The sequence below is a fragment of the Myiozetetes cayanensis genome, unplaced genomic scaffold (assembly GCF_022539395.1).
Source record: "Myiozetetes cayanensis isolate MyiCay16 unplaced genomic scaffold, myiCay2020 scf5-8, whole genome shotgun sequence".
In the NCBI taxonomy this organism is placed as follows: domain Eukaryota; kingdom Metazoa; phylum Chordata; class Aves; order Passeriformes; family Tyrannidae; genus Myiozetetes; species Myiozetetes cayanensis.
Window position 1 is genome coordinate 19,613,880 of NW_026087742.1, and position 13,654 is coordinate 19,627,533.

Here is a 13,654-nt window from a genome sequence, read left to right on the forward strand (position 1 = left end):
AAAGGAGAAGAAATTTTTCTTATTTTAATGTTGTCAATAGTTTCTTGCTAAAAATGTTCTTTGCCAGTTTAACTGATAATTAGATCTGTTGCTTGACATATGAAATTTGCATAGATCACAGCCCACAGAAGTAAGGAGCAGATTATTCCTTAGTAGCCCAGGAATTTATATGAGAGAGAATATTCACTACTTGTCTTTTTTTTTTTCTTTTCCTTTCCTTTTGAAGTTTTTAGGTTATACTCTGCTTGCTTTGAGCACAGAGTAGTACAGCTAATGAAGAATTACATGAGCCAACACAAATACTGATTTTGTAACCTGGCAAAGTACCTGAATGGGCTGAATTGTACACAAGAATCTATATTTTTGGTGCCAAGAAAAAAATTTGACAGTTATAAGATAAAATACATAAATAGAGTGAATCATTGTGTATGCAAATATTTTCCATGACTGACACTTGCCTTGTCTTAGGTTGTGTTTTAATTATGAAATAGGAATTTCTTTGTACTTAACATATTTCACGTGTTCTTTAAATTTGAAAGGGCTCTTCTGTAAATTTGGCAAAGGCAGGTTTGTGCATTGTCTGCATTATATTTGGTCCACCAAGTAATTTTATTCTGGACCTTTGATACATTTTCAGTTGATTAAAGAACATTTTTGGTGGTTTCTTTCTCACAATCTTAAGTTGCTCTGTTAAAGTGTGGTAAAACACAATTGGGTGAAATTCATTATTTTTAAGATGATGTAAATGTGAAATGGATATGAGCAGTGGATGTGCATTATTTATGTTATGTGTAACAATCTTTGGTAATACTTGGATTAGAAAGTTGCCTAGTATCTCTGAGATTTGATTTTACAAAACCAGAAATCTCCAATCCATTCTGGTAGTGATTCAGCATGTATGTTGAAAATGAGACTATGGTAGGCTAGGGAGTTCTTGTGCTGAAACTCTCACCGTTTCCATTGCATTCTTATATTGTTTAGCATTGCAGTCATACTTTTTCAGGGTGGTGCTGCTTGATAGAATTGGGCAATTTCTGTAGAAATGGTTTTTAATTTCATTGTCTGTTAGCATTCATCACTTATTGATTTAAACTGTTAAAATTAATGTCTTGGTTTGTTTTCTTGTTTGAAGTGTGGGCAATGCATAATGGGATCACTGAATGAGGAATGTGTTATACAAATACCAGCTATTAGTAGTATTCTCTTGAGAATGTTTTTGGACTAGTTTTGAGGGAACACCTTTCACTGGGTTGATATAGAAGATTCTGAGAAGCTGGTTGAGTCGTAGACACATGATTCTACTGACTAGTTCTGGCATATGTCAGAATTACAGGAACTACTTGCAAAATGAGATTGCAGTTTGTGGTTAGAACCTCAGTCACAGGGCTGTTTGTGAAGAGGAGACTGTTCTTTTGCCCTTCTTGCAATGTCCTGGTCTGTGTGCTGGATTGTATATACATGAAATATATGCTGGCTTTTCTGATATTTGATGACCAAAAAGGACCAGAAAGAACAAGAACAATAGAACAGTGGTGTGTGGAAGTTGTTTTATTAACTCCTCACAAAAATGGTTGTAGTGAGTTTCTTTGTGTAGATTTTTCTCTTTTCTTTTTTTTCTTTTCTCAACCAGGTTCTATACAGTTCGCTACAGAGAAAAGGGTAAAGACAAGAAATGGGTTTTTCAGCTCTGCCCAGTTACAGAGACTGTGATTGACAATTTGAAACCAAACACACAGTATGAATTCGGAGTTAAAGACAACGTAGAGGATAGCATTTGGAGCAAGACTTTCAATCATAAGACAGTTCTCTCTAGTAAGTATTTGACAATAATTAATCATATGGCTACTCAGTTTGACAGTATTTTTTCCTCTATTGTAGTATTAGTTAGAGTAAGACTACTGATCAGTTTTCTCTTGTTTAAATGCTATCCCTTATGCCCCTAACAAAATATTTTAGGAATTGGTGAAACTAGAAATATTTTCTGTTTGAAAAACTGCCACCTACTTTTCTGAAAGGTGTTCTCTTATCATTGCAAATAGAGGATCTGCTTCAGGCTGGTAGAACTCTAACAGTGATTAGTTCAGATACACATAAAGTGTTGAGTATGTGTATTTATACTTCTGACTGTATTCTAAGGTTTTCCCTTGGGCTGTGAATAATAAGATGATCAACTAATCAGCTAATCCATCAATCATCATCCAACTAATCCACTTAATTTCTCCCATCAACTAATCTGAGTTGATTGAAATTGTTATCCTTGTTTGAATCTCCTTTTATGCCTGCATTTATGTTGAAGCTGGTAGAAAGCTAGACAGGGCCTGTCCTATCCAACATGCATCACAATGGGCCCTTTATGACTCTGCTAGAAAATTAAATTTGAAGCTAATTTTTAGTCATGGAATTACGTGAACTGTGTTTGAAGCATGCACTGTCATGTATGCTTTTGTGTGGGTTTTCACAGAGGCAGTGTGTTACATCACTGGCTGTTCTGTCAGTCATATTTGAAGCTTTTTCTCTAAAGTCCCGAGACAGTGTGGGCAAAGGGATACCAAATTCAGTCTTGAAAAGCACATGTATTGTTCAAAGAATCACTTATATCATTAGAGGAAATAGGCATCAGCAGAGTCTTCCTCTTCTAATGAGAGGAAGAGAATACTTAACAGCTATTGTCCAATTTAATTTATTTTCCACAAGCACAGATATTTCTTAACATGGTGTTGGTCAGAAGATGCTGCAAACTCCTATGCTTAGTATTTTTAGCCTAACACAAACTGTTAAGAGCAGGAATTCTCATACAAGAGCCTTATTCATATAATATTTCCAGCTGATATTATTTTTGGACCTCAGTTTCAAGTTACACAGCTTGATATACTTGAGGATGAGGGAGGTGAGCAGTATGGTGTCTAATAACACTGCATACTCCCTAAAACAGAACTTTACTGGCCTTCATTATAAAGTACAAAGCCTTCACTTTAAAGTACCTCCCCAGTGTCCATAGAGTCATTTCAGCAGTCCAGAATAATGCCATTGTTATACCATGAGCTTAAAGGGGAGAATGGTGGTAGCCTTTTCCTATACTTGCCTTACAAAAAGAAACTGCTTCTCAGCCTTAAAAATGGCTTACTAATCTGCTGGTTTTTCTATATTTCAAACATCTCAAAGTCATCCATAGAGTGAGTACTGAAATATGTTTGAGTACTTAAAATAGGAAGAAATGAAGAGTGCATAGTGTTTATAGTTTAATACTGTGTTCAAGAGTGGTGAAAACATTCACAGGAATCACCAAATTTTCTCCTTGTATATAACCTATTTCTAAATGCTATTTATCACAGTAATTTTAAATTTTTAATAGGCCAGGAGAACCATTCTTCTGGGTTTATGGAGACAGATTGATTTTGGTTGAGAGATACTTTCTTGTAAGAGTTCATATTCCATTTAGATGAGATTTCTTTTTCCTGGAATGTAAACTTGTGTATGCAGTGGATGCTTCTGCAGCATCTAAATCCAGGGAGCCTGTGATTACCCTGCATGTCTGCATTCTGGTCTACTGATAAAGTATCTTCAATTCAGAAAGTTGTCAGCACGTTTCAGATTCAAGCCTTTCATGGCTTAGTGAGTTTATAGTAGATAGATACACAAAATATGGGCAGTGAACAGAGAGTATGTATTTATTATAAATTTATAACTAACTATGTGAATAGGAGTTTACCAATCAGCACAAATGACCACTTCTTTTCTCTTTTAATCTCCTGTCTTGCAGTAACTCAGTGTCTTCTCATATAGGAGAAGCATCTCAACCTCAACCAAACATCCTTCACTGTAAATTTACTTTCCTCACTGAAGAAATATATAAATTATCATAAACTGAAACTTCTTTTAGATATTCTTGTATTTGTTGAATCCACAGGCCAAAAGTTGGGAGGAACTGGGATGCAAATCTGTTTTTAATTCATGATTTGAGAAGACATAAAAGGCATGGCAAATATTCAGTATTTGTTTAACCAACATTTCTCAAAAGAGATGAAAGTAGCTTATTTTTGACCATCTTAACGTGATTTTCTCATGACATCAGTGTGAAACTTCTGTCAGTTTTCCTTTGTCTTTAGTCCAGTAGTAGGTCCTGTTCTTTTAAACTATGGATTACTTTGAAAGATTTTTTTTCCAACTTAAATATATCTTAATTGATATTTCTTTAAAGTTGAATTGTTTTTTCTATTGCTTATCTGTTTTGGATGGAATTGTGAACAAATATGTCAGACAACCTGTAGCTTTACTCTTGTTTGCACACCTGTTGCTACAAAGGGAGCAGAAAAATGTAAATGTCGAAGATATAGACAAAATTTGAAGCATCGTGCTAGATTAGAGGAGGTGCTGAGCAGGACTGTTTTTCATCTGTACTTAACAGCTACATCACAAGAAGCTTTTAATACTAAGAAACTAAGAGGAAAAGCCTAAGAGAAAACTTTCAGGGTTTAAATCTGTGGGTTACTTTGTTCATATGCTGAGATAAACGAAACCATGTCAGATCCAAAGAAAAGTGATATATCTGCTCTCTATTGCCAGTGCTAAATGTGTATTTTTTTAGAAGAGCACACTTAAAAGCATACTTGATACTGGAGACCTTAAAACAAGCTGCTCTTAGTAAGTCCTAGTACTAACCTGACAGATGGGATGCAGAAATTCCTCTTTCAAGTTTGTTCCTTGCATATGAGTCTTGTGGTTATGTTAATTTTAATAAGGAATCCTCTTAAGCACCTCTGGCTTACTAAGGAGTAGTAAGTCCCAAAGACCACTTCAGCTCTCTTGTAGAACAAGAAGAATACATTTCCTTTCCTTGCTGTCAAAATGTGAAGAGAAGGCTTTGCAGTTATATTAATTGATCTGAAGAAACAGGACAAAATGAAATTGTTCTATGGTGTGTTTTTATATGAGCTTGTAGTTAAGCTCCCTAACTTTCCTAGCTATTGAAACAGGTGAATAAACTTGGGTTATTTTGCTTTGGACCAAAAAAAAAAAAATGTAATTCTGTGTCTTTATTTATCTTTGTGTCAAAACAGATAAAAAAGTAAATGGGCAATTCCAGAATATGTACAAGTTGGTACCCAATTCCCAAACACAGGTATGCAAAACAGTCTTATTTTTTATACCACATTTGTGATTTGTATGATCAAAAATTTTTTCTTCTCTGTTAAATTAAGAAACACATTATCAAGGCCACAAATTGCCAATACAGAAAAGCAATCTGTAAATCTAAGACCTGATAACTGTATGGAGAAGTGTTTATATATGTGGATTAACAAAATGACTGAGAATGGTAGCTGAGATGATTATCTATTAATAATTATATACTTATTCCAAATTAACGAAGGTACAGCTGATGGTTTCTGTGTGTGGATTCTAAACTTAAAATTTGCTTATCTCTTTGTACTAGTCAGGTTTGTCAACCTGTGATATTTGTTGTGATAACCTGGTGCTGTGGTTTTATAGAGTAATCTTGTATTTTCTCAGATCTTCTAAAACATTGTTCATTCTTTTAAATTCACTGGTAGTTCTCATATGTGAGGAAAGTGTTTACAGAACTAGAGGAAGCTGGAAGGTACAATTTAATTTGCCTATCAAGATTGCTAGACACTTCATTAAATCTTTGCATGTGGCAAGGTAGAATTTTTCTGTTTCATCAAAACATTTGATGATTTTTATACATAAATAAATAAAAAATCTGGCATTTGACATAAATGCTAGCCAGCAAGCTTGGGTGGATTCATAAGTTCATGCATTCACATACACAGACACTTTTTGCTTCCAAAAGCTGAAGGAGAAATGAAGGCTCTCTAGATTGAACCTGTTACTAGACTATTTTTTTAATACAGTGAAAAATTGGCCTTTTTTTTCATAACTTTTGAGTATTGCCTGTTCTACTATGAAATTAAATAGTTTCTTCATATTTGCTTTCTTTAATTTTTCATCAAAGGGCACGTTTCAGCATCTAATTTTCTGGAGGTTGCTTTGTTTTGTTTCCATTCTTCACAATTCTCTTCTTTCTCAGATTTTCCAGGAGTTTTCATGGTAGGAAATGTTAATATATGGTTTCTCATTGTCTATTCTTCATATTTTACAATGTCGTAAATTGTCTGTGATTTTCAGACATGGAATTCCTTCAGGAATTAAACCACAATTCATTATACACAGTTTCTTCGATGAATAATTAGATATGAGTAGAATCACAGAATCATCAAAGTTGGAAAACACCTTTAAGATTCTCAATTCCAACTGTCTACCCAGCACCACCACCATTTTTACTATTAAACCATCTCCTCAAGTGCCAAATCCACACATTTTTTGAACACTTCCAGTGATGATGACTCCACCACTCCTCCGTGTAGTCTGTTCCAATGCTTGACAACCCTTTCTGTGAAAAAGAATTTCCCTACTGTCTAATCTAAACCTCCCTGATGCCACTTGAGGGCCATTTACAATCATTTAGGACAGTAATGCTTCAATTACTGCATTAAATATGGAGTTAGAGCAGCATAATGCTTAGGTTATTGGAAATATAGTCATGTCTTGCGTTCAAGAGAAAATGTTTTATTTCTGAGTAATATGGATGCAGATGGTTAGATATTCAGGAAGGTGACATCTCATTATGTCGATGGAAGAAAACTTTACTGCTCTTCCAGTTGGTCCCATAGGGGTCTTTAAAGTTACACAGGACAGCCCAAGACCAGGTAATTGAATCTGGCATATGGAGTGCAAGCTGAGTTCCTTTGCTTCTCTTAGCAAACTCTCTGTGCCAGGACCCTGACTGTTATCCTGCTTCTGTGGAAGCAGGGATTCTATTTATGCAGAAGTCTTGAGAAAGTGAGCTAAACCAGTTTTCCAAATATTTGCACAGCTTAAGCAAGAACAGAGGACTAGAGCCAACATCTCGTCTTTTTACTCAGTTTCACAGGGCTTAGCTCCAGAGCAGAACTGCTTTATCACCCTCCACAGAAACATCACGAAAACATTCCATAGATTATTCTGAAAAGTCTTCTATCATTCTCACTGTAGTGGTGGAAAAAGCCATAAAACTAAGGCTGGGAAGCAGAGAGTGGCCCGCTCTCAAGTGTGTATTATTACCTCAGTTTCCAGAGCATTAGGTGGGGTATGTTTCAGTGGTGAAAAGACAGAATGGGTGTTATTTAGGCCAAGCTTTGTTTGTGCCTTATTTTGCTCCAAAGACACAACTGACTCATATCAGCATGGTCCTAACTCTTCTCTGTGAGGACATTTTTAAAGGCTGTTTATTAAAGTAACATTACTGATCCATCTAGTCATTCTGCCCTTTCAACATTGGTCACACATCAGCTTGTGTTTCTTTTGGCAGTTTCATTCTTGAAGTTTGTCTAAGCTCCTGGGGCTGTGTGAGCTACAACTAATGGGAGAGCAGAAGAAAAGGAGAGCTCTAGAGATGGTCATTCTTCTTCCCTTCATAAACAATGGGTGGTGGTAGGGCAGAGAGAACGCAGTAAAAATTTATTTCCTCCTCTGTCTGATTAGGTTCCTGTAGTTTCATAATATCAGTCTGAAAGGCGGGGTCCTCCTCAATTTTTCCAGACAAAAAGGACTCCTAGCTTCTACCATTTGTTAAACTGCAGAAGAAAATATTCCCACTCTTCCAAAACTTATTCAATCTGTGTTGAGCATGATCCTTCCCTGAGGAATCTCTTACATGAATGCCAGTTAGTTGTGGCTTTTTGAAGTACTGGAATGTAACAGAGAAAGAAAGAATAAGTATCTCTTCAAATAATGTTGCCATGTGTCACTTCACAGAACATTTGAGATTTGCAGTCCTTTATGCAATATGCCACATGTATATGGTCAGAACTTAAGATGTCTGACTTGTAGTATAATTTACATGTCTAATTGTCCTCCGAAATGCCTTAGGAATAATTTATTTGCCATCTTCTTTCGTGATGGTAACAATCATTTTAGTAGCTAGTGTTCCTAATACAGATAGGCTTTATATTCCCTGTCTGAAAAACAGGGTTGATAGTGCCATTCCTACAGATGATGGGCTGATGTTTCCAAATTAATTTGTCCAAGTAATAAATTTTGCTAGACATATAAATATCTCAATTAGTCACCTCTTGAAGACTGAGAAGAAAGCTTTGGCAATGTGGTGGTAGATTTCAAGTGCAGCACTTACCAATTCATGCAGGTGAACAGTATAACTATAGCAGCTGGGGAACATGGATTTCATGTCAAGGATTCCTTCTTGAGTGCAAAACTAAATTTTGAATGTATTTAAATGTCTTTGGCATTTTTATATTGCTGTCATTACAGTCATTCATTATTATTCAAAAAAGAAAGAATGCTCTTGTCGATACAAGAACCTTTTAGTGATAAGAATTATGATTAGAAGTTCCGCAGTGGAGTTACACTAGTTCCCACTACAAATTCAAAACCATTTATTTGATTGTAAGGCTTCTGATGAGAAATACAATCAAACTAACACCTTCTTATGATAAATACATTCATCCCATTTGTTAGTCACATGATGAGCAGAGCTATTTCAGAAGCTGCTCATCTGCAACACAATTTTTTTACTAGAAGACAAAATAGAAATGTAAAAATAATTAATAAAAAAGGAAAAACATAAGCAATAAAAAAGGAAGAGTCTCTTCCACTCATCATTAATGATAATGATTGAAACTTCCACTTAATTTAAGACCATGTTCATGCCAATGCAAAACTGGTATTAGGTAGCAGAAAGTAATGGTTTTTATAGAATAAGTAACCTCCATCCATTTCCCTAAGGAATGGCCCATCTTACTTGTGGAGATTGGCCTTCCTCCAGCTTCTTAGACGTTGGTATGTGTTTAATGTGTACCCAACAACTGTTTTTAAAGCTTTTCAAAATTATTTAGAACAGAACAAAAATAGCTATCCTTAGGTAAATAATTAACATTTGTCATCAAATGCTGAATTTTTATGAAAGTATTCTTTCATATGAAGTAGACCAGATATCATAAAGTGCAAAATGAACATTTACTGATTCTGACTTAGGCAGTATACATTTAACATGGAAAGGTGATTGTCTGAGTTATTTTCTTTCTTGCAACTCATATATAACTGAAAAAATTTTCTTTAATGTATTTAGCATTTTTATATTGCTGGCATTACAGTCTACATCATCTCATCACTTGATCACATTATTAAGCTTTCAGAAGTTGTTCCTAGTACTTACATATGATCATGAATACTAATTTATAATCTTTAATATCGGTGGTTTTCTTTCTTTTAATAAATGTGGGGTCCATTCACATGTTCCTTACTTTTGTGCTATCAGTATAATTGAAAGTATTCACACTTTGGCAGGAGGTAATCTGGGTCAAAGAAAAGTGAACAGCACAATAGTCCAAGTATTTAGCAAATAAAAAAAAAAAGTAAGAAGCACATGGGTGACTGACCACATGTACTTTGGAAACAATTTCACCAAAGAAAATTACTCTGAATTAATCTACTTTAAGCAGACTATGCACCCAAGAGTGCTGATAGTTTACAAATGAGCACCTGGTTCTGGGATAGTTTTTGTTCCAAACAGAGTATTCTTGAGAATATATTCGTATCCTGTGACCAAATTTGTAATTGCATCTGTTTCAGATGTTTTGCTGTAGTTAAATTTCAGCTCTTCTTAGCTTTCTGGACTACTCCCCAGTGAGTGCTCAAGAGATTCTTAAGAGAAAAAAGGGTTGGGGATTCCTAAGCTGTCAAATACTGTGTTTTTATAAAGCAAAACATCTCAAGCTGAAAGAAGGAGATCAAAATGCAGTATTACCACACTAGCCTGTGGGAACTGAAGCAATAGTGTAACCATCACTGACTAGGGCCAGAGCCATATCCAGTGTTAACTTGGGACAGGCGCGGTATTGGATTAGAGCCCTCTGTTTTTATTACTCAGAAAGTTCAATTACTATCATGGCAGTTATCCCAAGACTTTTTTTTTTTTCTTTTTCCTTTTTTTTTTTTCTCTTCTCTCAGCTTATACTGAGTGATAATAAGAAGTTGGTCCCTGTCACAATAATCAAACAAGGTAAGTTTTCTTTAATTTATTCGTATACTCTGCAAGACTAACTTGAGATGAATGTCAGGGTAATGAGATGGTCTGCAGCTGGCCCTGTAATAACATAAGCATAGAATTTTTCACCAAAATTGATATGTCAAAGGAAAGAGGTGCACAATTAAGAGACAGGGTAGAAGAAACACAGTTTGCAGTCTCTTAAACAGAAAATGAATACAGAAAAGATTATGATGGTGTCTTCATCTGCAAATATTAAGTTGATGGAAGGTTTTAAGAATGCTGAGGCTTGTTTCAGTTGTGGTTTTGTTTCTTGTTTTGGGTTTTTTAAAATTAGCTTCATATACCTGTGTTGTCTCCACAGTTATTCAAAATCGGACGCAGTCAAAAACCCCAGATAGTTCTTCTCTCCCAGGAGCAATATTAGGTGACTATAAGAATTTTTATTATTTTTCTTAACGCCTGGTTGAAAATTAGAACTTGTTTGAAATGCTTTTCATTTTCTTGACCTTGATAGTTCTTTCCTTGCATACCAAAGGGTATTTTGCAGCTGGTTCAGACATCATTTGTTACATTTAATGGTGGTACAGATGGTTCAAGAGTGTTATAGCTTAAATGAAATCGAATAATTGCATTGTCATTGTATTTAAAACAGTGTTATTGTTTAAGCCAAGTTCTTTCATACTTCAAGTGAAATTCTGTGGCAAAGATCTTGTTGAGATGAGAGATTGTTCTTACTAGGCTTTTAAGGTAGCATGATAATGTACCATCTACAGAGGCAAACCTGTACCGATGCATTAGACTATAGTGATCTTGCAATTAGAACTTGATATCAGATCTTGGGGCATAACCCTCCAAGCCACTCAGTTTCATGTTTTATTTTCTTTTGGACCTATGAGAATACACAATATGAGTTTAGAATGTAAAAGCAAGAGAAAAGTCTATCATATAGTGCTCAGTGTAGTGAACTACTGGTCTACCTGAAGTAGACATGAAAGTCTCACTGCATCATGCAGCTTTGGAACAATTTATTCCAGGATTCAGGAGGGTTATTAACCCTTTATATATGGGAATATTTTCTATAACTGCATAACTTTGCCTTAAGTTTGCTTTGTGTTTCAATGTATTGATAAGAAACCAACATACTTACTAATCCAGTTTAGTGTTGAGTCTTCTTGGCACACAAGACAGAATGTCCCAGCAGTTGTGATGCTGTGTACTTCAGGGTTGTATGTATGAGTATTGAGTTGTTTTTAACTCTGATTAATCATGAAATAGTGATAATACAGTGAGAGATGTAAAGGGAAAATAGCACCAAATGGGCGTGATAATTACTGAATAGAACCAACTCGTTTCCCAGATACTCAGATTAGATTCCCAGTGGTTCAGTAGTAGTTACTCACATATCTTAGAGGGCAGACTGTGTGGTTTTGTCTCTTTTGGAATTAATGGTATGCATCTTTCTTTGTAGTGCACCTTATTGTTCCAGGCCTCAATGAAAGTCAGCAGAAACTTACTCCTCTCCTTACAATAGATGGCTTATCTCCAGCATCCAGGAAAAATCTGGGTAAGCAGAAATGAGCTAAACTTTTATTTTTTTATCTATGTGAACAGTGTAGTGATGTAAGTCCATGTAAGCAGAAAAGTCCTTTATTCCTATTTTGCTTTCTTTTATCTATTTTATGTTTAATAATTAGCTTGGACTTCAATGGATTCATAGAAATTCACTTAATTTAAAATATGTGCACAGGTTTTTTTAAGGTATTTCAAGAAAAAATTCTTATCTATTATCTGTAATGAAATCCATTAAAAATGACAGCCAGAAATTAGAGCTCTTCAGTACAGGTTTCACGGGTATCTTGTGAACACGCTGGAAACCCGGAGGAAGAACATTAATTGGGGTTTTCATTTAGCATTATCATCCATGAATAGCATAATTGTGGAAAATAAAACTATATTTAAAAACCTTAACAATGCCCAAGTACATCTTCTACAGATCCCTTGAGTAGAGTTCTGGAGCTGATGACTCTTGGCTTGACGAGTCTTAATACTTAATTTGAACTTCAAATAACTGGATCAGATTTTTTTCCTCTCTTATTTCTGCCTTGTTTAATTTACTTTGTCACTCCATTGTAGGCCATGGCACATTGTAAGCATGGCTTTATTTGTAGGGGGAAACAGCAGAGCTTGTTTCTGTTAAGATATTGAGCACATGTAAGGGTTTAACTGCACAGTAGAATAATATTTTAATGTGTTTGAGTAAGAATATGTTTCTATTGAGGCTGAATTGCTTTAAAATTAGTGTTATCAGCATTTGACACACAAATATTTTTAGCATCATCCGTGGTTACTGAAAATTCAACCTAAGTGTGAAAACATAATTACAGTATTTATATTATAGAGGATTAAGAGTTTTTAATTATGCTAATAACAATCACACATTAACTTGATGACTAATATTTTCTTTTAATACCAAGCATGGAAAACAAGCTCTTTATCATTACTACCTTGATGTTAACATGTAGATAATGTACAGGTAACAAATTCAGTAGAACATATTTTCATATTTCATCCATTTTTCATAACACTTTTAGAAAACCATGTTTTAATACCTCTGGTACCAGTTTTGGACTGCAGTATCTAGAACTTCTACATTTTTTTTCATTTTCTACCAGTAAAATTGTATATTTCTGCAGGAAACTTATGCTTTTTTTTACAGATAGGTCAAAAATTGCAGAATGTGACTGTGAGCAAAAGCTGAGGAAAAAGACAGAGGTAGCTTCAGTTGTCCTAGAGACGTCTGACTTGCTCATCTGGCTGAGTGTAGAATTGGACTTCTAAATTTGAATGCCCTCTGTTTGAAATTTCTAGCTGGTTTGATGCCAGTTTGGAGCCACTCTTCATAGCAGGTTGCACAAACACCTTTGCGAAAGTAACCAGGGCGGACAAGCGATGCTTTGTTATGTTCTGCTTACCAAAGAACATGAAGTACATGGGTGTTCACACAAGGGACTCCTGAATTTCAAAGGACTGCAAACCAGGGAAGAGTCGTTGTAAAAAGCCAAGGAAAAAATACTCTGAGAAATAATATAAAGATATAAAGTAACTGCCAAAAAGTCGTGTTGTCTTAATCTATACGGGTATCTTTCAGTGGTGCCCGAGAATGGTGTATGTCTGCAATAAAAAGCTGTAAAGCTTATGCTATGTGTGAAGTCATGGCTAATTCTGATTTGCTGACTTACTGAAACTATTTTAATTCTGTATTAATTAGAAAAATCAAAATAACGCATCAAAAAATTTTTAAAAAATGAATTCTCTAATGTTTTTTCTTTCTTTTAAGTTAGTCAAAAACCTTACAGTTTGGAGGGTTTGGGTTGTTTTGTTGTTTGTTTTAATATTAGTAGTCCAGGAAAAAATATTTTTTTAAATAAAATCAAAATTAATTAATTTGATTAAATAATTTTCCCTGTATCCACTACTGAAATATCTTTATATCTGTTGGAATAGAAGGCTATTGTCATACCACTGTAATTGTTAGAGGTAATATCAAGGAAAATAAGGTTATATAGTATGACAATTCCATTTCATTTGAAA

At 34.8% G+C, this 13,654-nt stretch overlaps 1 protein-coding gene across 11 annotated transcripts in view; it reads left to right on the forward strand.

Moving 5' to 3' along the window:
• Positions 1-13,654, forward strand: part of ABI3BP (ABI family member 3 binding protein) — a 138,455-nt gene that overhangs the window by 37,803 nt on the left and 86,998 nt on the right. For all 11 annotated transcript variants that reach the window (XM_050332356.1, XM_050332357.1, XM_050332361.1 and 8 more), the window contains exons 5-9: positions 1,631-1,812; positions 5,058-5,119; positions 10,024-10,075; positions 10,425-10,487; positions 11,532-11,627. In XM_050332356.1, the coding sequence (XP_050188313.1) occupies positions 1,631-1,812; positions 5,058-5,119; positions 10,024-10,075; positions 10,425-10,487; positions 11,532-11,627 (455 nt within the window). The remainder of the gene's footprint in view (positions 1-1,630; positions 1,813-5,057; positions 5,120-10,023; positions 10,076-10,424; positions 10,488-11,531; positions 11,628-13,654) is intronic.